The sequence below is a fragment of the Phodopus roborovskii genome, unplaced genomic scaffold (genome assembly GCF_943737965.1).
Source record: "Phodopus roborovskii unplaced genomic scaffold, PHOROB, whole genome shotgun sequence".
In the NCBI taxonomy this organism is placed as follows: domain Eukaryota; kingdom Metazoa; phylum Chordata; class Mammalia; order Rodentia; family Cricetidae; genus Phodopus; species Phodopus roborovskii.
Window position 1 is genome coordinate 18,142,294 of NW_026126469.1, and position 24,273 is coordinate 18,166,566.

Below are 24,273 nucleotides of genomic sequence, written 5' to 3' on the forward strand. Positions count from 1 at the left end.
GCATGTCAACACAGAGGTCTATGTAATGGATTCTCACAAGCATGTCAACACAGAGGTCTATGTAATTTTTTTCCTTTTATAAAAATATATTGGACTGGGGAGATGGCTTAATGGGTGGTGTTTGTCTTGCAAGCCTGATGACCTGAGTTCAGGTCCACAGAACTCAAGTAAAAGCTGGGTATATTGTAGTAGCATTTGTAGTCCCATCATGCCCTGACAGGTAGTAGAAGGTGAAGACAGGAGAAGCTTGCTGGCCAGCTAGCCTGTGTTAACAGTGTGAATGAAAGATCCTGTCTCAAAATGGAAGGCAAAAACTGACACTTGACGTTGTCTTCGGACTTCCACATCCTTGTGCCTTCAGATATATATATGTGGGTGGGTGTGTAATTAAAAAAAAATACACACACACACACACACATGCACACACACAGACACAGAAAATGAAATTTAAAAATTAAAGTCCTTGGCACTAATAAAGTCTCATCCTCACTCTTCTTCCCTTTCTGCCTCAAAAACAAGTACAAGCTGTATAGGTATTGACACTGAGGAAAAGGGACCTGGGAACTTGTTACTTAGATCATACAGATAAATACTCATACACAGATGTGTTTATAAAGAGAGACAAGCTATGGTGGTGTTAGGAATCATGGTGGTTTAGCATAAAGCTGTTTAAAAATAAGAGTTAAATTGAAGTTTCAGGGAGAAAATTCAGGATTCTCTACTGGAATGACTTTTGAAACAGGAAGGGGGAATAATAGGATGATGACCACAGAGATAATACCAGCAGCATTCAGCCACGGTTTTTCTTTTACATATGTATCTTTGCGAGGTAGAGTTATAGAAAATATAACTCTTAAGTTATATAATATCAGATATTCTTCAGTTGATTTATGAGGCAATTATTTAGCTTGAGGGAGAGTTCTGTAATGTGATAATTCAAGCAAAGGAATATTATTTTGAATTTTTAGGGAAGCCAATAATTTGTAATCTTAGCACTTAGGAGGTAGAGGTGGGAGGATTAGGAGTTCAGGGTCATTCTTGGTTACATGGCAAGTTTGAGTCCTACACACACACACACACACACACACACACACACACACACACACACACACAATCGTAGGCTTGTTTCCTACAAATGCTATAGACAGCACATTTTTCACTGCAGACACATTTTAGATATCAGTTTGCACATCATAAAGGGAAGTCACAATGTGAATGAAGGGTTATTTTCAATACATACATATGGTATACAGAACATGATAGGATTTCTGCAAATAAAGAGAACCTCTAAGAAAGCTGAGGAAGCACTTGAGCTGATCCTTTACCAAAGAGGAATTCCAAATGGCCAACAAATATGTGGGAAAGTGCGCAACCCCCTCAGCAGTCAAGGGAACGGAAAATAACCACATTGAGGTACTACTTATGGAGCTGATAAAACCAGATACCAGGGAGAATGGGAAGAGTGGGGACATCCGTGCATTGCTAATGGAAGTGGGAAACAAGTTTGGATTATCCAGCACAGTTAGAAATACATATGCTCTGTGATCTAGAAAGTCAACTCTGAAATACATGCTCCAAAGACATTTGTGTCTGTGTATGCATGTATATATACATCATGTAAGTGTTCCTAACAGTATTCAAATTTGACAACTCAAATGCTTACCGTAATAGATGAGTCAGTGTCATACATCTGTTTATGGACTTCCGAGCAGTGAAAATGCATGAGCTGTAACCATGTTTATTACATGGATGAGGCAGAGAAATAATGTTGAACACATGAAGTTTGACACATATGTGTACTTCAGATATACTTTTGAAGTTCAAAAGCAGGAACAATACATCAACATTAAAATTATAGAGAAAATCATTGATGTGTTTACCTTAAAAATCAGTGTGCTGGTTCCACAGAATTGGAAAGGAATCAGAAAGGGATGCTGGGTTGAGGTCAGATGTCCTTCTGAAGCTTGGGAGTCAGATTTGTCCAATTTAGGGTAAAGTGATTGCTGAGCTACAAAGTAGGGTTTTTGTTTGTTTTGTTTGATTTTTGTTTTTCCCCCTGGAGACAGGGTTTCTCTGTCCAGTTCTGGGATTAAAGGTGTGTGCCACCACTGCCTGGCACCTTTCTTGGTGCTGAGTTAGAGTTTGGATTGGACTTCTGTGTGTATTGTTACTTTTTGCTTACTCTTCCTTTTGTTGCCTATTATGTTGGTGTCATCCCCAAAATCATTCTCTAGACAGATATCATGGAGTCCTCCCTCTGTGTTTTGTTTTTTCTGTCAATTGGTTTTGGTTTTTTGATTTGTTTTGTTTTGTTTGAGACAGGGTCTTACTATATGTAGTCCTGGATGTCCTGGAACTCATCATGTAGGCCAGGCTGGACTCCAATTTACAGAGATCCTGTTCTGCTCTGCTGGGATTAAAGGTGTGACATGTTGGGAAGCCACAACCAGCTTCCCCTATTTTTATTCTACTAGTTTTATAGTTTCAGGCCTTACATTTAGGTTTTTATGACATTTTGAGTTGATTTTATTACATGTTGTAAGAGTCTAATTACATTTTTTATATTATTTTATGTGTATTTGTATTTTTGATTGTGTATGTCTGTGCATCATATGGGTGCCTGATGCCCAGGAAGGTCAGAAGTCACCTGATCCACTGGAACTGGAGTTACAGATAGTTGTGAGTTGCCATATGGGTTCTGAGAACTGAATCTGATCCTTTGCAAGAGCAGCGAGTACTCTCAACTTCTGAGCTGTCTCTCCGACCCCAATTTTAATCTTATGCATATGGATATCCAACTTCCCCAAGATCATTTTAAAAGGACTGCTTTTCCCCATTGTGATTCTTGGTAGTGTCCTTAAGAGTCTTTTAACCAAAAATATGTGAGTTTATTTCTGGGCTCTTCTTTTCTACTGGCTGTGTATTTTCATGTTATGCCTCTTGATTAGTTGGGAATACATACAAGGGTCACCGTGTCTAATTTTAGGATTGTTTCTGTGGAAAATGTCACTTTAAAAAAAAGGAGAAAAGGCTGCTGGGTGGGAGTGGGGAGATGGGGGATGCCACACGTCATTAATTCCATCACTCGGGAGGCAGAGGCAGGTGGATATCTGTAAGTTTGAGGCCCCCTTGATCTACAGAGCTAGTTCTGGGATAGAGAGAGAGAGACCCTGTCCAAAAAAAAAAAAAAAAAAAAAAAAAAGAGGAGGAGGAAGAGGAGAAACAAGTGTCATTTTACCAGGGATTTTCTTGAATTTGTATGGATATTTTAATAATAATAACAATTCCTCTAAGCCATGAACATGGGATATTCCTGTGTGTGTATGTGCGCGCCTGCAACCTCATGTTACTGTGTGAATAGTCATGTTAATGTGTTGTTGGATTCAGTTTTGTTTGTACAATCAAAGATATTGTGCTATGCTTCTCTTTTTTTATGCCCTCTTATATGGCTTTCAAAAGGTAACTCCTGCTTTGTAAAATGAGCTGGAAACTATTTGTTACTCTTCTATCTGGAAAGCATTTGAGAAAGATGATTTTTGGTTTTTTTTTTTTTGTTTGTTTCTTGCTCTTTGAGACAAAGTGTCACTTTATAGCTCTGGCTAGCCTAAAACTCATAAGAAGACCAGACTAATGAAATCTGTGTATATCTGCTTCTCAAGTGCTGGGATTAAAGGCAGATCAGTATTCTTTAAAGATTTATTTTTATTGTTATTAGTTGTGAAGGTGCGGTATGTGCACAGAAATGCGGGTGCCTGTAGAGGTCAAGGGTTTTGTAACCCTCTGGAGCTGGAGGTTAGGTAGTTGTGAGCCCCCTGACCTGGGTGCTGGGAGTCAGATTCTGGTCCTCTGGGAGAGCAAGTGCCTGCTCTTTACTTCTGAGTAACTAGGTTTAGTGTAGAATTCAATCAGAATGTCCTTAAGGATACTACTAGTTCTTTAATTGATCTCATAGACAATTAGTCAGTACCCAAAATAAAACTGGTAGCAACTTAACAGTTTTTGAGTCTAGCTAAGTTGTAAAGTCCTTACAAAATAAAATAAGGTTTTTATGTTTATCTGGTGTATATAATTTGATAATTGTGCAATTCTCATTTACTTTAAGGGAATCCCAATAATGTGGTGATTTTTGTTTTTGTATTTTGAGATAGGACCTTATGTAGCCCAGGTGGGCCTCAAACTCTTTATGCATCTTAGCTGTCTTTGAATTCCTGATCTTCCTCTTCTTCCTCCTAGGTATTAGGATTATAGCCATGTTCATGCTTTCCTTCATTCTATGTAGTAAATTTGTAGATTCTGGCCAGTTTAGTTAGTAAGTTAATTAGTTTAGTTTCATTTAGTTTAGCTTATCTCACACTTACAGTTGTGAGCGCCTGCTGCCAATTGATGGCCATTTCATTACCAAGTGAAAACCTATAACCTGTTGGTTGTCAGAGTTGAGTGTGCATGAAATCGAATGTGTCAGTTTTAAGGCAGTGCAGCCCTAGAAGGTGACCTGTAGAGTCTGATTCAGACTGGGCAGAGTCCCTTAAAGCTGCCTGTGGGACAAGCATCCTCATGGTTCAAGATGCAGAAGATGGACAAGAATGGATAAGAACCACCTCTTGGGAGAAAATCTTAAGGCTTTATTCTTTTAAAATTTAAATAATTTTTTAAAACTTTCATACTTTAAAAATAATGGAGGCTAATACATTTTCATGTTTTTTTGAAAGTTTGCTGGTCCTCCACTTGAAATGATTAAAGTTGTCCTTAATGCCATTCTGTCTGGCTTTAGTTGCCATGTGAGATGATATAAAATGAGGATCTAAAAGTCTTTATTCTTTTGTTCACTAAAAGGAACCAGGACTCTTTAAGGATAATAGTGCCTCATTTAGAGGATATGTGAAGCAAGTTGAACATAGGGTTTTATTCTTGGCTTGTACCTTCTATGTTTTTCAGGAGCAGTGTTGGGGAAGCAGGCCTGCCATGTCACGTAGGCAGTGGTACATGCATATGGGCCATAGCAGTTATAATCACTTATAAATATCTGTAGGAATGGAGTAGGCATAGGAAGTACAGATTGTAATATGAAAACATTTTATGAAAAGCTTTATTACATGTTTTAAAACTATCACACAAAGAGAGAGCACAAAGGAAAGCTAGATGTGGTGGTGTTTATGCCTATAATCCCACAGTACCTGGGAGGTGGAGGCAGGCAGATCAGTTCAAGGTTATCCTTGGTTGTACTGCAAGTTCAGGGCCAGACTTGGCTGTGTAAGGCCCCATTTAAGACCAACAAACCAAAAAAGGAATAAAAATTTTGGGAATAGTAAGATCGGGCTAGGAAGCATGAGAAAGACTTAGAAAGCACATCTCACTTCTTGCCAATATCATAGTTTTTTAACCTTCCTGTCTGTATTAGTCCTTTTTCCATTGCTGCAATAAAATATCTCAGTAGAGTAATATATTTTTTAAAAATAAGTTTATTTAGCTCACAGTTCTGAGGATCTAAGAGTATGTTACCTACTTCTGCTTAGCTCTGGTAGGGCCTCGTGGTGACGGCATACAATGGCACATGCAGAAGAGGTGACATGACAAGCACTAGCAGAGAATAGCTAATACTGCACTTTTATAATAGCTCACTCTGAAAGGACCTAACCAGGGTCTCAAAAGAAGTTACCTTAATACTGCAGAGCGGTGCCTCAGCTCTTACACGTCTCACTGTGTTCCATTGCCACACTAGGGACCAGGTTTCCAACACATGGACATCCTACAGGCACACTCAAACCATATCCAAACATCACAGTCTCAAGATCTGAAGGGAAATCCAGCTTGGTAACATTGTAGCATAATATAGATAGATACCTAACCTATAATCCCTGCTTATCTTAACAGTCATATTTAGTAAGAGCCTCTGTGAAGAAAGACTGGTTTAATGATAGGATTTATATTAATCAATGTTCTCTAGAAGAAGAGGACCAGTTGAATGTATATGTAATTATATAGGGGGTTTATCACACTGGCTTACACCATTGGAGTTTGGAGATTCCCACAGTGGCCATCTGCAAGCTTGAGAGCAGGGGAGAGTAGTAGCTGCTAAATCTAAAGCTGGATGCTTCAGCATAAGAGGAACACCCCGGGGAGTCACTGGTGTGAGTCCAGTTTAAAGCTAAAGAAGCTGGAGTCTGATGTCCACCAGCAAAGCAATGGCGGCAGCTAAGTTTATTCCCACTCAAGAAAAATTGAACTTGCCTATAGGTGATTTCTTGTGTCTTCTATTCAATGTTCTTCCCAAGCTCCCATCCTATTGGACAGTGCAAGAGACATTAATAGATCTTCTCCTGTAATTGCTGGTCCACATGCAAATAGCCTGACAGAGAATACCTTGATATACATTAGCACGTTTTCTAGGCACCTCTCAACCTGATCAAGCTGACAACATCACAAATATCTTTTCAGATAGTATCCCTTATATGGTGCCTGGTTTTGAGTAGGACAACAGAGGTACATACTTGTTTTTTTGGCATCATCATTACTATTGCAACTGGGTCTTGTGTGGCTTAGACTAATCTTGATTGTTATACCTCTGTCCCCAGGATGTTAGAGCTCCCTGGGCATCACCACACCCTATTTCTTATCTATGTTTTTAAAGCAGGGTCTCATTGTTCCCTACTGGCATGAAACTTGCCACATAGCTCAGACTGGCCTAGAATTTGTGATCCCCCTGTTTCTGCTTCCCCAGTGCTGGATTACAAACTTATACCACAACCTTTGGCTATACATTTTAAAATCATGTATAGGATAATGATTTGTACACAAAAGTTGGGATCTTTTTTGCATTGACCTTGAGTTCAAAGAAATTTAAGCTTGACTTTCAGTAATGCTAACCTTAAATAGCATTCTCATCCGTGCAGTGTCTGCCTGATAAAAAGGTTCAACAGATTACAACCATATGGAATGAAGTAACAAAGGTGCTATTATTTTTATGTGCTTGGCACTTTTTTTTTTAACCCCAGTTGGAATTTTTTGTGTGCATTGATTGGTGTTTTGCCTGAATATTTGTCTGTGTGAGATGCTGGATCCCTTAGAACTGAAGTTACAGACATTGTGAGCTGCCATGTGAGTGCTGGGAATTGAACCCAGTTCCTCTGAAAAGTAGCCAGTGCTCTTAACCCCTGAGCCAACTCTCCAGCAGTCTGGGCTTTTTGAAATAAACTCTTACTGTGTGTTCTGGTTGTCTCAAATCCTCCTGCCTCTGCCTCCCACCTTGTCTTACTTTTTTATATCGCTAGGGACCAGGCCCTATTATATGTAAGGTACTTGCTTTCCTACTGAGTTATTACTTCTAAGCCGTATTGTGTTTTCCCAGAGTGCTTTGTTGAAGGCATTTATTTTTCCTATTGCATGATTTAATTCCTGAAGGCATGGGTGTAAGGATTTCACTAGACCCAAGATAAATGATCAATGGATGTTTATTGGGGAACACGTACACAGATAATAATAAAGAATCTCGGGAGCGCTTCTCTGCCCTTCCTATTGGATGAGCTGACCCAAGAGAATGACCACACACAAGCGAAGCCACGCCTTATGCTTCCAGTTTTCCAGTTCTGTCTGCCTGAAGCCACACCCACAAGGGTGTGGCCACCATTGCAGATTCTCTCCTAAATGATTTTTTTTTTAACCTTGATTTGTGTGTGTGTGTTCTTAAGGGTTTTCTGTTAATTTTTCTTTCTTTCTTTTTTCTTTTTTGTTGAGGAGGTGAGGATGAAGTAGTCTGTGTGTTTGTGTGTGTGCACGCAGACATTCGTGCATGTGTGCATTCATGTGTGCCAGTGTATATGTAGAGTCAGTTCTCTTCTTCTACCATGTGGGTCCTGGAGTTTGAACTCAGGTCCTCCATCCTGATGGTAAGCGCCTCTATTCATTGTCATCTCAGTGCTCGTGGGAATTTTCTTTTTAAAGTTGTAGATACATACTTTATTTTAGTTAATTTTAGGCTTCCTGTTGGTTGAAGTAGCTGTAATAGTAATTTCAAGCTTTGCTGCAGTGTTTCCATGATGATAAGTAATAGGAGTTGTTGTCACTGTGGGCATGTGTTAACTCACCCAGCTCATAAATCTCCTGCTTTTGGACAGTATTAATTTATGTTTATTTGCTTAGAAAATTGATCATGCTTGAAAACAGCCTTATTTCTTTTTCACAGCTATGCTTTGCTTGTATCCTCTGAGTGGGATTTTGAGAAATGAATGTGGGCTGATAAGATTTTGGTGCATAGTTCCTAAACTGGGCTATGAAAAAAAATGTTTTAAGGAAATTTATCTAGGGAAATGAAAAATAAACTGAGAACTACAACTGAATTTATCTCAGGAAATTATCTGGGCTTTAAGTTGAGTTTTAGTGACATGTGCTGGACTGAGAACATCTGTGACACCAAAGACAGCAATGTGTAACAAAAAGGAACTTGAAAAGACCACTAGTATGATAATATAACAAGAAAAATAATTCCAAAAACTTAGAATTGATGGCCTTCTCCTGCCCTTTTTGAAAAACTGCCTCCTGTAGCCTAGATTGGCTTCTGACCTGCTGTGTAGTTTGAGGATTTCCCTCAACTTCTGAGCCTCTTGCCTTTGTCTCCCAAGTATTGAGATTACAGGGCTTTGTGCATGCTAGGCAAGCTCTCTCTGCCAGCCTGGCTGCATCCCCAGTCCTGGTTGGTTTTGAGGAAGTTTCTTGTGGCTTAGGCTGGCCTTTACTTACTACTTCTTGGAGGATGACCCTCCTGCAGTATCTCCCTCCTGCCTCTACCTCCTGAGTGCTGGGAGTACTGATAGATGCCACTAGTCCAGGCTTTTAAAGATAGAGCCAGGAGAAAGGAGATTTGGGTCTTTGAAATCATGATGTATAGCCCTGGCAAGCTCTGTTCTTTCTTACTGTTTCTCGGTTCCTTCCTTTATTGTTTCCTTTCTGTTTAGAGGACTGCTTTTAGTCTTTTAGATCAGCTCTGCTGGCCACAGGTTCTCTTAGTTTTTCTTCATCAGAAGATGTCTTGTTTTTCCTCTTCCATTCTTATGGGTGTTTTTTTTCTAGATACAGTTCTGGGTGAGCAATTGTTATCTTTCAGCATCTCAGAGATGTCCTACTTTTTCTTTCCTTGTAGTTCACAGTGTGGTATTTACTGTCATTTCTATTCTTTCTCATTGTTTTCAAGGTTGTTTCTCTGTTCAGCTTTCAGAAGTTTAGGTATGGCATACTTTAATGTCATTTTTCTTTTTAAAATTATTTGGGATTTGTTCAGTGCCTTGATCTATAAATTTATTACTTCCCAACTGAGGAAGCTTTCACTCGGTGGCTTTTCCAGGCCCACCCTCTGTTGTAACAGAACACTAATAACATGAGGAGTCTTAGATTTTTGCTTTAGTCCTACAGCTCTTTTATGCTCCGTTCATTTTTCTTTTCACTTTCTGTCTTTCATTCTGAATGGAGAATTTCTAGTGTTCTACATTTCATTTTATTGCTTTTCTTAAGATTTATTTTTGTGTGTGTATGTCTGTGCACATGAGTGCAGGTGGCCCTGGTGGCTTGAATACTGTCATCTCTCTGGAGCTGGAGTTACAGGTAGTTGTAAGCCACTTGACATGGCTGCTGAGAACTGCTGACCTTAGTTCCTCTACAAGAGCAGCAAGCACCCTTAACCACTGAGCCATCTCCCTGGCCCCTACTTGGTTCTGTACCCTCCATCCTGCCGTTGACCCACCCATTGGGTGTGCTTGCTTCAGTTGCCTTAGTTTCTCGGTTCTAGTTTTCATTTGGTTTTGTGTTAATCTCATTTCTTTCTGATAATTTCTAGTTAGTTCCAAGATGAGGAGTTGATGATTGCTCGATGAAGCATTTTCATGATGGGCTAACAGCTGCCCCACCCACTTTGTTTTCTTTCCCTTGTGGCTATGACTTGTTTCTGAGGTGCCAACTGGGCAACTTTAGCTCCATGTCTGGGATGTGTGGCACAGGACAAAGCAACACAAGCAAACAAAACACCAACAGCAAAACAAAACAACCCCGGGAACTTGCTGCTGCTGTCTTGTGAGCCCTGCGGTCCCTGCCTTCCAACCTTTTAGAGTCTTGTGTCTGTCTCATGTATACTATCTCAGTATTTAGTTGTATTAAACAGGAGTAAGGAAAAGTGTATCTGTCCTATCATCCAGATATACTTTTAAAATGAAAAATTTTAAACCAACATTTAAAATTATATATATTTACAGCTTTGATTATAATAAATAATTCACAAATTGTGTAAATGCGATGATATGACTTGAGTGAAATTCTGCTTTTAACTTTCCTGGGTTAATATTAATAAACAAAAAATAATTTTATTTGTTTTCTACCTCAAAATTTTCTTAGGAATGGCATAGTAGTTGAAGAAAAAAATGAAATATGTAAGCATAAAGTATTTCTACAATGTGGCAAATTTAAAGAGAAAATTTCAAAAGTGTGACAGTCATCTGTCATCAAGTTATCTTCATTCAACAAGGGCGACTTTGTGTTCCTTCTGTTTGATAATTGGGCTGCAGAAGCAGTGTGAACAGTGCTGTGGTTTCTATGTGGCTGTATTACTTTGATATGGCACTCTTAAGTATTTGGCCTACCGTAAGAATTCTGTTTTTTTTAGTTGATTGAATATTGAACTGTGTATTGTAGAAGCTTTTTGTAGTTTGTATTTACCACTTATTTAATTGCTCAGTATTGAAAAGAATACCTCATATGGAGATTGTCATAATCTCAGGCTTTCTTACATCCACAGTAGTGAATGTTCGAATAGAAAGTGATGATGCGGTATGTGGCTATTGCATAATGGGCTTTATTTGGTAAGGATGATGTCACTGTGTGGGATGGCTTGAAGCAGTTATTAAAGAACACAAGACTTTTGAGTGCTAGCATTTCTTACTAAATACCATTCCAATGAAATTGTGTTTGGACTGGAATGAACCTCGATTTTCCTGGCTTGCTTACTGAGATTTAAGGAAGTAAATTTTATTGTCATAATTGTATAGTTGTATTGAATAAAATATTAAAATATATTTTCCCTTGGTAAAGATAAATGGGATTAGGAAGGGAAAGGTTGTCAGTTTCTGTTACACCAGAATTTTGGGATTAAAGTTCAGGGATGCTTTGAATTTTTGTAGTGTGTCACTCAGTTTATAGCATAATGATTATTTTAAAAGCTGTAATTTTTAAAGGTTTTCAATGTCCTTGTTACTAAAAAGAGGCAGACTATGTTTCTACTTTGAGTCTGACACATTTGATATTTTTTATTATGGTAAAAGATGCATAGCTAAATTTATTATGATATAAAATAATTATTTATTATTAGTTTTAAGTATACAGTTGTTAGGCATGTTGTCACTATGTCCATCCCCAGGATTTTCATCATCCTAAACTGATGTACCTTTATTCACCAAACAAATACCCTCGATTCCCTTCCCTTTCTTCTCCAGCTTCCAGAAACCATTCTACCAAATGTCTCTTGGACTCTGACTGTTCAGGAACCTGTGTGGCCAGAATCCTTCAGTGTCTGCCCTTTGTTGTCTGGCATGTTTCACTTAGTTTTGTGTAATGTTTGTAAGGTTCATTTTTGGTATACCGTGAATCAGAATTACATTCCTTTCAAGTTCCAGACCAGCCAGGCCTATGTAGCAAGACCCACTCTTAAAAAAAAAAAGCTGAAAAGTATTGTGTTGCACACATGCAGCACATTTTGTTTTCCCACTCATCCACTCAGACATTTGGGTTGTTTATCCATTTTGACTATTGTGAATAATGGTGATGTGAATATAGGTGTCATGACTCAAGAGCTCAAAGTTCAGTGTTACTGTGAGAGAGCTGGTCCTCATGGGTAAGTATCACTGGTAACTAGGACTGAAAATCTGGGGAGGATTAGCCACTGTGAATGAGGCAGAGAGGAAATGAGTACACTATGAGGTGAGCACACATCCCAATAGCTGCCTGACTGGAAACATTTGTGCTAAGAGAGTACACACTGCTCTGCCCAAATGAGAGGTTTAGAATGTGTCCCTTGATTCCTATTTTGTTTGTGCTTTAAGCAGCTTGCTCATAGAGAATAGCCAGAAGTCTGAACTCCATGTACAAGTGAATGAGTTCAAGCTGATCTTGTGGGCTTAGAGAACTTGTTTGCACTGGAAGTACATGGATTGATTGGCTCAGGTGAATTTAGATTACCACATAAGTAGTTCCTTTTATCAGATGGTACCCTAACCAATGTTCAGATATTTTTTATGAGGATGAATAGAAGAATGGGGTAAAAGAGTAATGATCTGATAGGAAGATACAGTGATCTCATGAACCTTCAATATGAAAAGCAGACACTACATTTAAAAAAAACAAAAGAACATAGCTTCAAGCAGTGTAGGAAGGGTCAAAAATGGTGATTGCATCAAAGGGCAAAACTGAAAAAAAGAAAGAAAACAGACAAAATTACAGATTTCTCTGAGAATAAATAACTTGTTAAATGTTAGAAAACTACTTATGTGTAATTTTTTTCTTTATAAGATTTAAATTAGAACCTAGTGTTTTAAAAGTTTTTTTCCTCTTTAGTATCCTTTTTGAAATAAGCAGTATTATATCAGTCAAAAATTATTTCTGTACCTTATAATCTTCTTAGTCTCAAACAGAAGTGGAAAAATTAAAAAACTGGGTAGAGAAAAAATGCCATACCAGATGGAGCTGGGAAGTTGAGTTGGTGAAGTGCTCGCTGCTTGTCTTAACTGCCTTTCTGTTGCTGTAATAAAATATCCCAACAAAAGCAACTTAAGGAAGGGAGGGTTATTTTGGCTCCCTGTTCCAGGGTACAGTCCATTAAGACAGATGTCATGGTGACAGGGGTCAGATGCCCAAAGGCAGAAAGAAGACAGCTGTGAGTGCTCCTTTCATATCGTCCAGGCCACCCTCTTTTAGGTGGTCTTCCAATCCCTGTTAACCCCTCACAGGTGTGCCCAGAGGCTTGTCCCTAGGTGATTCTAGATTCTGTTAAGTTAATAATCAGTATTAGCCGTCATATCTGACCCATGCTTGAGGACTTAGTTCAGTCCTGAGAATGTATGGACAAAGCTGAGTGGGTGGTTCAGGCTGTGATCTTATCATGTGCTGGGGAGGCCAAGACAGGAACATCCCTGGGGCTCAATAGCCAACTGGCCTGCCACCTAGTTTCATCATGAGCCCCAGGTCCCAGTCAGTGAGAAACCTCTCAAAAAAAAATAAGGTTGGAAGCTAGAGAAATGGCTCAGAAGTTAAGTGCTTGCTGGTCTTGGGAAGGCCTGAGTTCCTTGGGCTCCAGGCTTGTCCTCAGAAAGTAGCTCTTAGTTCCTAAAATCATAAGTAGTTAAAAGTAGGAAAAAAGAAGACTTACAGCTCTCTATGGTAGTACAGCTCTGTTTGTTGTGGGGTATTCACCAGAGAAGCCTGCGCTGACATGCATTTAAGCCAATAGGTCTTTATTAGTTGGCTGGTGTCGATACTGGGTGTTCAGATCCCATTGTAGCACTGAGCCTTTCACAGGGTGAACTTTTAAGCACAAAAAAGCTATGTTCTAGGTTGACATAATTCAGTTAACAAGAACAGTTATCCAGAAGCAGAACTACAGAAGCTAAAAAGCAAGGTTAGTACATTAGAGACTTTCCCAGAACTGTGTGGACTTTGATGGATTAGGTCTTTGTTTTCAGTTTGGCTAGAAGTGCTGTCTACATGCTGGGTTTTACAGCCGGAGTGGCACTTTCATAATGGAGTCAGTTGTGCTAATATCTGGGGCGCTGGTACATTGTAGTCTTACGAATGTAGCAGGAGGGTCAGTAGCTTCAAGGTTGTCCTCTGATACATAGCTTGGACTGAATGGGAATAAAAAGATAGTGCACTTCTTGTGAAGTAGCCACTGATAAAGTGCCAATATTCCTTCAAGCAACCTGTAAACAAAAACACTTGTTCAGCAGTATTCAAAAGTTTAAAAACAAAAAAATTAACCTTGAACTTTGGAGGCCTAGCTGATTGTCACATTATTTCTTTCTTTTTAAACAGTTGAAAGCCATACTTTCTTGTATGTATAGCAGTATAGTTTAAAATAGCACTATAGCCAGGTATGGTGACACATGTCTTTAATTCCAGCACTCTTTAAATTCAAGGACAGCCCAGATTACACCAGATTACATAATAAGTTCCAGGCCAGCCAGAGCTACATAATAAGACCATATCTCAAAAAAAAAAAAAAAAAAAAAAAAAGCCTTGAAAAAAAAAAAAAAAAAAAAAAAAACCAGAATGATATTATATAGTTTTAAACAGAAGAAAACCCCTTCCCCAGAAGAGGGGAAAGGTGATTATAATCAAAATTCATTATATTACTAGTATGAAATTCTTCAAGAATTAATAAGATTATATCTAAAAACCTTTTTCTCAAATCAAATTTTTTAAAAATCCCGTTTTCAAAGTGGGTCCATGACACTTTATCAGGGTCCTACTTGTTGCCAGGTGACCACAGCCTCTGCAAACAGGAAGCAGGGAAGCATCTAGGAGGCCAGCTTGCAAGGACTGCAGCTTATATGCCCCTTGGATGATTTAGCCAGACAGCCTTTGGTAGCCCTTCTGCATTCCAACTTACTGTTTCTAAAGCCAATGCCAGATACTGGAGGTTTTAGTATGTCAGAGCTCTGCTTCCAAGAGTATTAATTTCTAGTTTGCTTTTCTATTACCATTTAATAAAATGCTTTAAAACTTAATGGCATAAATCAACCATAACTCAGTTAATTCTGCAACTTCCTGTAGCCTTAATAGCTTCAGCCCTCACTTAGTGGCATAAGGCATCAGTCAGTAACTTAGTTTTGCAGCCTTTTTTAGGGCTAGTAGCTGCACAACTCCTGTCCGCCCAAGTGTACCTTACCATAAGTTTCTGTTACACAGGGTAAGAAGATAGCTGATTCCAGAACCAGAGTAAGGAAGTTTGTTAGCATATGTAAAAAAAAAAAACACACACACACACACACACACAGAGAGAGAGAGAGAGAGAGAGAGAGAGAGAGAGAAACTAACCTGAAGAGGAGTCCAAATGAACAAGGCTTACAAAGTAGGTTATATAGACAAGTAAAATGAAAAGTTATACAACCATGAAGATGATGAGCTAATAGATTGCTTGGATGTTTTTAAATTGGAAAAGGGATACCATAGATTAAAAACATTTTAGGCAGGTATGTTGGCTCACACCTGTAACTCCAGCACTGGGGAGGCAGAGCCATCTTTGAGTTCAGGGCCAGCCAGGGATACAAAGTAAGTAAAATCTTGTCTCAAAACTGATTGGTACTTCAGAAGTAATGTTAAGGTCCAAAGTCATATAGGCAAATATCCCTAAAAAACTCTTTCATGGTTATAAACCATTTCATCTTTTGGTTTCATTTTTTTTCACTTGTTTGTAAATTTGTTCATTCAGTTATGTGTTATTATTTTCCAGCTGATACTAAAATAAAGCAATTTACATAATTGTGGGATACCATGTGATATTTTAATACATGTATGCATTGTATAATGTTTAACTTAAGGTAACTTATTACCTTAAGCATCTTTGTGGTAAGAAAGTCAGGTACCTTTCTTCTTTTGAGCTGTCCTGTACATTTCTGTTGTCTGTAGTCTTCTGAATCTGCAGTATCACCCCAGAACACGGTCTTCCTATCTAGCTTGTAACCTACTGAGCACCCTCTCTCTATCCCTTCTGTTCCCCTCCACTCTTTAGCCTCTGGTAACCATCATTCTACTTAAAATTTCTATGAGATCAACTGTTCTATCTCAGCTATGAGTGAGATCATGTGGGACTTGCCTTAACATAGTGATCTCTAATTATCTCCATATTAGATGATAGGATCTCATCTTCTTTAATGGTGAACATGTAGGTTGTTTCTTCTTCTTCTTCTTTTCCTTTGTGAATACTACTTGGAAATGCAGGGTTAGATTTGATGTATTTTATTTTGATGCTTGTTTGGAAATGTCTCTTCCCCCCTCATTTCTCTCTTAAACAGACTTGGTTCAAGGGATCTTCCTACTTCAACCTCCTGAGAGAAAATCATGTTTTCAGTCTAGATTATATAGTATTTCTTCAAACAACAGCAACAAAAATAAAGACAAAACTGTGTCTTCTCATCATCAGTATTTCAGTTAAATGTATTGTAGCCTTATGTAGATGGTGCTCTAAAGAGGAAGGATAGACTGGCTTTTTTTTTAAGTCCACAATTTTAAAAGTTAAATTATTATTATTTTTATGTGTATTGGTGTTTCATGTATGTATGCATGCATGCATGTCTGCACCATGTGCATACAGTGCCCTTGGAAGCCAGGAGAGGGTGTCAGAAACCTCAGATCAGAGTTACAGGAAGTTGTGAGCTGCCATGAGAGTATTGGGAATTGAACCCAGGGCCCATGGAAGAACACTCAGAGCTCTTAACTGCTAAACCATCTCTTCAGCCCTATACAATTTTTGTTTCATGCATTCACCGTTTTTTTATTGAACACCTGTTATGTTCTTTCTCACAAGTATATAGTATACAGAACTGAACAGTACAGTCTCTTCCCTCAAAACACAAACATTTACTGTGCCTGTGATCTAGATCCAGAGTTAATTGAAAGTACCATGCAAACTACCAAGGGAGAGAAGCAATTAAATAGTCCTACCCAGATGCAATACCTGTGAACTAGGACAGTTACCATCGTGGCAAGGTATGCATAAAGGTACAATAAGTGCTACTTACATGTCAGTGGAAATATTTCTTTAAAAATTTTTTAGATTATAATTACACTATCTTTCCCCTTCCCTCCCCCCCAACCCTCTTATGTATACTCCTCATGCACTCTTTAAAATTCATGGCCTCTTTAATATTACATACATAAAGTTGTGTGTACATGCATGTTTGTTTGTGCATGTGAGTGTGTATTTCTAAGTACATATATACTACCTGTCTGTGTGTTACTTGTGTGTATGTTTTCAGGTGCTCAATAACCAATTAGCATGCTCTTCCTTAGGGAAAACTGTGTCTCTTGCTCTCAGCATTCTTTAGTTGCCTGTAGTTCTTTTTGTAGTGTTGAGGACTCTTGAGCTTTCCCTGGTCTGTATTAGCTTGTGATTCAGTGTTCATGTTCAGGCCATGTTTAGGCAGCCATGTTGTTAAGGCTTTATGAGTGTAGCTTCTGCCATTTCTAGGAGACACAATTTCACAGTAAACTTCTCATTCCTCTGGCTCATAGAATGTTTCTGTCATCCACAATTATCCCTGGGCCTTAGGTATAGGGGTTGTCATGCAGATGTATCAATTGGGATTGGGCTCCACAACTCTGCACTTTGATCAGCCATGGTTTTCTATAATGATCATTTGTCTGTTACAAGAAGCTTCCTTGTTGAAGGATGAGGACCACACCTATCCAGCCAGACCCTGGAAAGGAAGTGAAATATTTCTTTTAATTAATTGAAATTTTCATCTTTTCCCATGCCAAAAATGTTCTTATGTTTGTATCAGGCCTAAATATGTCTTTTCTGCCATGCTCAGCTGAATAAAATAACCAAAGGCTGTGCCAAAAATTGGTATAGTTGTTGGTTTACATAACTGTCATTAGACAGAAATGGTATTTGGAAGACCAAGACCACATTCAGGATGTGATACACAGAAGTAACTTAATAGCTTAATTGCAAAGCTGTTTATGATCCAGACTGTGGCTTTTACAGTACTTGGCAATCTCAATTGGACTTGCAGTCTGGAAAACAGCAGATGACTGGTTACATTGACAGGGAACCTCAGAAAGCTGTGTCATACATAGTATTGTGTATATGTGTGAAGTTCAGGGGCTTGCTCTAGCCACACAATGATACAGTAGCCTTTCTTTTATTAAACTTTACTGAAGGATAGGGAAACTATATGAAACATTTTAATGTAGATCTTTAAATAAATACTTTATACTTTTTTCCTTTTGTAGAAGCAAAAATAGTAAATACATTATTAGTTCTTTGGGGTGACTAGTGATCATAACAACTTTTGATGATCTATAAACTTGATAGTTGATAGTTGTTCTTTTTTTTTTTTTGATATGTCAAACTTGGGGAGCTTACTTTATGATTCCATTTTTGCATTTTATTCTGTGTGAAAAAAATTCTCCACGAGTCATTTGGTTTGACTCAGAATAGGCATAAGAAACAATGATAGAGGAGATGAAGAGAAATTAATGGATTCAATATGAATTTGGACCAAGAAACCGACACTTGCTGATAGGATTAGGTTTGGGAAAGAGAGAAGACTGTTCAGGAAGGTTTCAGAATTCTAACTAAAGCAACTACATAAAGTCATCATTAATTGAGACAGGAACTACTGGAAATACAACACATTGGCAAATATATAATCTTTTAGCAGTGCTTCTGTGTAAAATTAGTCCTTAGTAGTTAAGAAATAGGCATTTTTTTGTGCCTATAATCCCTGTGTTCAGGAATCTGAGACAGGAGGACCTTAGTAAGTTACAGGCCAGCCTGAGCAAGACCCTTTCTCAAAAACTACAAATAAAATAATGTAAAAGTGCCAGGCATTGGTGGTGCAGGCCTTTAATCGCAGCATTGGGAGGCAGAGGCAGGCGGATCTCTGTGAGTTCAAGGCCTGCCTCACGCTCTGGTCTACAGAGCTAGTTCCAGAACAGGCTCCAAAGCAATACAAAGAAACCCTGTCTGGAAAAACTGGAAAAAAAAGAAAAGAAAAGAAAAAGAAAATAATGTAAAAGCTAAGAAATCCTTTTCCCTTTTGATGAAACAGGCAGTTATCAAGCATTCAACTTGATGTACAGAATCAGACCATTTTCTATAAATGAAAATTTCCTATAGTGGTTAAAATTTGTTAGCTGTCTTTATTTCCTGTATTTGAATCTTAATAAAATCAGAAATATTAGCTAAGGATCTAGATCTACTAACATTTTGAATGTAGCTGAAATCCTAATAATAAAAATTAAGAAAGCACAGATGATTCAAAGAACAGTGAAGTTGCACCTGTCATATGACCCTTTTGAATATCCAACTATTATGGGTAATGTAGTTAAATATAAACCGTGTTTTTCAGTTAAAAGCCCTGTCAAATGAGTATAGTATGCACCTGTAATCCTAGCACTTGGGAGTTTAAGGCCAGGAGTTCAAGGCCAGCCTTGGTTATATTGGGAGTACAAGGCCAGCCTGGGCTATATGACATTGTATCTCAGAAAGAAAAAGAAACAGGCAGAAAGAAAGGAAGAAGGGAGAGAGATCAGGTAGCAACAATAGTAAAAGAAAGCAATATATCCCCCTCTCTTCCAGTAGTTGATAGAAAAAAACTGATAAAATAAATGATGGCAGTTTTTTTTTTATGAATGTTACCAAATAAGTAAATGTGACCTATAAACTTAACTGAAATATTATGTCCAGTGTAGAAGTCTTTTCAGACTCATGAAATATTTGTATAACTTGCTGTTTTCTGAATCATAAGGAAATCTCAACAAATATCAAAGGATTAAAATTAGGTATATTCTTAAAAAAATCAGATATAGTCTATTATAGTTAGAAATCATTAACAAAACACAACTAGAATGTTCCTTCTATGTTTGGTAAGTAATATTTTTTAAATAGAATAAGCCAAATAGTGGAAATTTTATCATTACCTTTAAAAATACCCCAAAAAAGCTCTTATGTTATTAAAGGCTTATGAAATTAAAAACAACAGCAGTAGAGAGGATTTATAGCTTTTATTGTTGTTATTATTGTTGTTTTCAAGACAGGGTTTCTCTGTGTATCCCTGGCTGTCCAAGTTTGCTCTGTAGAGCAGGCTGGCCTAGAGCTCACAGAGGTCTCCCTGCCTCTGCCTCCTGAGTGCACACTACCACCACCTGGCTTCTTTTCTTTCTCTTAAAGACAGGGTCACACTATGTAGCTCTGGCTGTCTTGCTGACCTGGAACTTTCTATATACTATAAACCCACAGAGATCTACCTGTCTGTGCCTCCTGAGTGATTATAACTTCTTCTTTTTTTGAGAAAGGATTTCTCTTTGTAACAGTTCTGGCTATTCTGGAACTCATTTTGTAGACCAGGCTGGCCTCAAACTCAGAAAGATCCTTCTGCCTTTGCTTCCCAAGTGCTAGGACTAAAGGTATGTGCCACCACTACCCAGCTTGTCTAACTTTATAGCCGTGGAACTTGCCCTGCCTCTACCCAAGATTGAAGGCATGTGCCACTATGTCTAATTGAATTTGTAGCTTTAAGAGCATATAATTGTGAAGAAATAAGTAAAATTTAGTGGGCTAAGTATCTCAATGAATTGAAAAGAAAGCAAAACAGCATGAGCTCTACTGATAGATGGGAGGTGATAAAGGATAAAAATGAACAAAATGGAAACCATATATATGAGGAACAGGCTAACTAAGCAATAGTTAAAGGTGGGGTGGGGAGTGTAGCTAAATGATAGAGTGCTTTTTTTTAGCAAATAGAAGACTCTAGATCCAACCTTTGGCACTGAACAAAGTCAGAAAGAAAGAAGGTATAAATAACCTAAGCAAAAGTGTATAGCAGGGAAAGTTACTACAAATATTGTAAAAATTTATAAACACTGGATATTATGAATAACTTTATGCCAATAAAATTAAAATGTTAATAAAAAATAACAAACAGCTAGGCAAGCATGATGATAAAAATGCCTGTGGTCCCAGTGAGGATTGAGTTAGCCTGGGCTGCATAACAAGATCTCGTTCTAATGAGTATAGAAGCAAAAAGAAAACAAAAACAACAAACTTCTAGAACATGATTTAAAACTGATTCAAGAAAATATAAGACCTAAATGATTTTAAAGTATTAAAGAAACCCAACCAATAGAGTGATTCTTCATGGAAGATTCTATTCTAAGCTTAGATGGCTTTACCAGAAAATTCTAACAAGCTTTAAAATAACAATAATTTGAAACCTACATAACCCTTTTCATTCAAAAGAAAAAGAGGGAATGCCCCCAAACCAAATTGATGAAAGTAGTACAATTTTGTCACACCCAGACAGTTAGAGAAGCTATAATCCCAGTTCGTTCATGACGACATATGTAAAGACTTGAACTGCACATTAACAAGCAGTATGTTATAAAGAATATACAGTAGAGGTGTATAATATCACAAGGAACACTGGTTCATGATTGGTTATAGCAGTACCTAAGGCAGCTGGTTACATCGCACCCAGGACTGCAAAGGAGAGAAGAAAGGTAAACGCTGGTGCTCAGCTCCTTTTCACCTGTTTATTCCATCTGAGGCCCCACCCCATCAGTAGTGCCATGCCCACTCAGGGTGGGCCTTCTCTTTTTTTAAACCTTTCTAGAACAACCTAATAGAATACCCAGATGTGTTCTTTGGTGTTTCTAAATCTGACCAAGTTGACAGTGAATATTAACCATCACATTTTACTTCAAGGTTATTATAAAAGTTCTTTAATATTAGAAAATTAGTTTCACTCTACATCAATAGAATGAAGGATTTATGAGAATCGGAATTCTACACAGAAAGAATAAAATGATGTAAATGAAGTAAAAAGTGGAAATTCCTCTCTTGGGTCCCCTTTTATTCCTGGGAGTTAGTACATTCTCACTTTTTTTTTTGTTTTGTTTTGTTGTTTTGTTTTTCAAGACAGTGTTTCTCTGTAGCTTTGGAGCCTGTTCTGGAGCTTGCTCTGTAGACCAGACTGGCCTCAAACTTACAGAGATCTGCCTGTCTCTGCCTCCCAAGTGCTGGGATTAAAGGTATGCACCACCACCACCTAGCTTACATTTTCTATCTTTACCCTCCCCAAAAAAAGCTATAAGAAAAATTCTATATGAACATAATAAAATATAAAAGTCATAAATTATATGATCATTTCAATAGAGGAAGACAAATTGTTAATAAGTTTAACAACCATTACCAATGAAAAGTCTTAGCAAACTAGGAGGGTTTTCTTAATTTCATACTGAATCAACAAAGAAAATGGTTGAAATTAGAAACAAAAGAGATAGTGTTATTTTTATTCAGCATTATGCTCCATGTTCTAACAAGCAGGGTGAGGAAATTGCGTAAATAAATGGGAAGGTCAGAGGAAGAAACAAAAGCTTCATTATTCATAGCCATGCAAAGAGTCTGGAGGGATCTGCAGACAAGTTACTTGAATTAAAAGTTTACCAAGGCTGTCAGATATGAAATAGCATATGACAAGTATTTTACTTCTGTATGTGAGTAGCAAGTGGTTAGAAGTACGTCATTCATGAAATAATAGGATTTGGGAATATACCAGAATTCTTGTAAAATCTCTGAGAAAAAAATATGAGGCTGTTCTTAAACATGTTAAGCCATGCTTTTGACTGAAGGTTCAATGACCTGAGGATCTTCTTCCCACCTTGTTGGAATTGGAGTGAACCTGGGAAACTCAAAAAGTGTTCCTTTTTAAAACAAGTTCATTTTAAAACACAAAGACAAATGCAAAGGACCTAGAAGCCAAGGTAGCAGCTTGAGAACAGTACAGGAAGCAGGTGCTGCTGGACACGGGCATGTCCCTCTAGCTAACCAGGGAGGCAGCGGCAGGTGTTCTTGGACGTTGGTCCTTGCTTTCCTTCCACCTTGTTTGATTCACACCACACCTGATTCCCTAGAGATGGAGTTACAGGCAATTGTGGTCTGCCCACTGTGGGTTCTGCGAACCAAATTCCGGTGGCCCTCTAGAAAAGCAGCAAACATTCTTAACTACTGAGCCATTTCTCTAGCCCTTCAAATACATTTTTATTGAGGTTCAGATTGTGTCACTAGGAGCAGAGAAGGTTCCTGAGTCTATTTTAGGAAAGGACTTTTACGTCTTTGGTAAAGAGTAGGACAGTTGGGCTGAGGAAATGGCTTAGAGGATAAAAGGTACATGTGCCCAGACCCGACAAGCTGATCTCTGAGTCCCAATGTGGAAGGAGAGAACCTACTCTGGACAGTTGTCCTCTGGCCTCCATGTGTATGTCAGGGCATAGTCTCAGTCTCTCTCTCTCTCTACCTTCCCCCCCTCTCTCTACTTGGGAGGTAGATTTTGGGGGAGGGATCCACTTGTTTCTGATGTTATTGGAATTTAGTGATATAACTTTGATAAAAAAGAGTGGCCAATGTCTTAGAATATGTAATACTTATAAAGAATAATGATTTTATTTTGAGTGTGTGTGGAAAATAAAAAGGAAACCTTTCCCAGCAACAGTTTAAAGGTGTATGTTTAATACTTTATTCAGACAGTTAAATATTTTAAAGTTTACATTGAACCAGTTTCCACAATAGGAATTCTGGGGAATTCAAGTTATTATGAAGTGTATTAATGAATTTCAGTAAAACAATTTCCAAAGTTTTTCTGTTTTCTTTCAGACCTGTCACGAAATCGCCTCTCAGAAATTCCTATGGAAGCATGTCACTTTGTTTCTCTGGAAAGTCTTAATCTATACCAGAATTGTATTCGATATATCCCAGAGGCCATTCTAAACTTACAAGCTCTGACATTCTTAAATATTAGGTAAGAATAGTATTCCTTTAGAAAAAGTGGTTTTATGTGTTCTTTAATTTTCCCTCTCTCTGTCACTAAAATGTTTACAGTTATTTATGGTACCTGTTCACACCAGCAGTTTCTAGTATCTTCCTAAGATATAATGACAGGTTCTCTTGTTTCTCCCTTTATTTTTAGCTTTACATAATTAACAAACCCTACTGCCATTAGCTTAATAGGTTTGAAGAAGTCTTGCAGCATGGTTCTCCAGTTACATTTTCAAATTCGCTTCAAGTAAATACCAGATCCAATGGACTGGGTGGGATACAGCTTAGCTGGTAGAGCATGGTATGCACAAGGCTTTAGGTTCAGTCCCCAGCAAAACACACAACATTGATGTTTTTGTTGTGTGTGTATAAGTGAGTAAGTGTTTGGGTTTGTGCTGTAATGTATGTGCAGAGGCAAAGGACTACTTTGTGGTATTAGTTCTGCACTTCCACTTTTATGTGGGTTCTAGAGATTGAATTCAGCTTGCCATACTTGTAAAAAGTGTCTTTACCCACTGAGCCATCTTGTTGAACCTTGCAAGTGTCCAGTTTATATGCCTTTAAAAAAAAATACCATTCCTGAGGCTACAGATGACTTAGTATTTAAAAGCTTATATTGCTCTTTCGGAGAACTTGAGTTCAATTCCCAGCATCCTAGTCAGGCAGCTCACAATTGCCTGTAATTGCAGCTCCAAGGGAATCTGGTG

At 38.1% G+C, this 24,273-nt stretch overlaps 1 protein-coding gene across 6 annotated transcripts in view; it reads left to right on the forward strand.

Annotated features, from left to right (window-relative positions):
* Lrch3 (leucine rich repeats and calponin homology domain containing 3) overlaps positions 1-24,273 on the forward strand; it is an 88,512-nt gene that overhangs the window by 6,796 nt on the left and 57,443 nt on the right. For all 6 annotated transcript variants that reach the window (XM_051191366.1, XM_051191369.1, XM_051191365.1 and 3 more), the window contains exon 2: positions 23,405-23,549. In XM_051191366.1, coding sequence (XP_051047323.1) covers positions 23,405-23,549 — 145 coding nt within the window. The remainder of the gene's footprint in view (positions 1-23,404; positions 23,550-24,273) is intronic.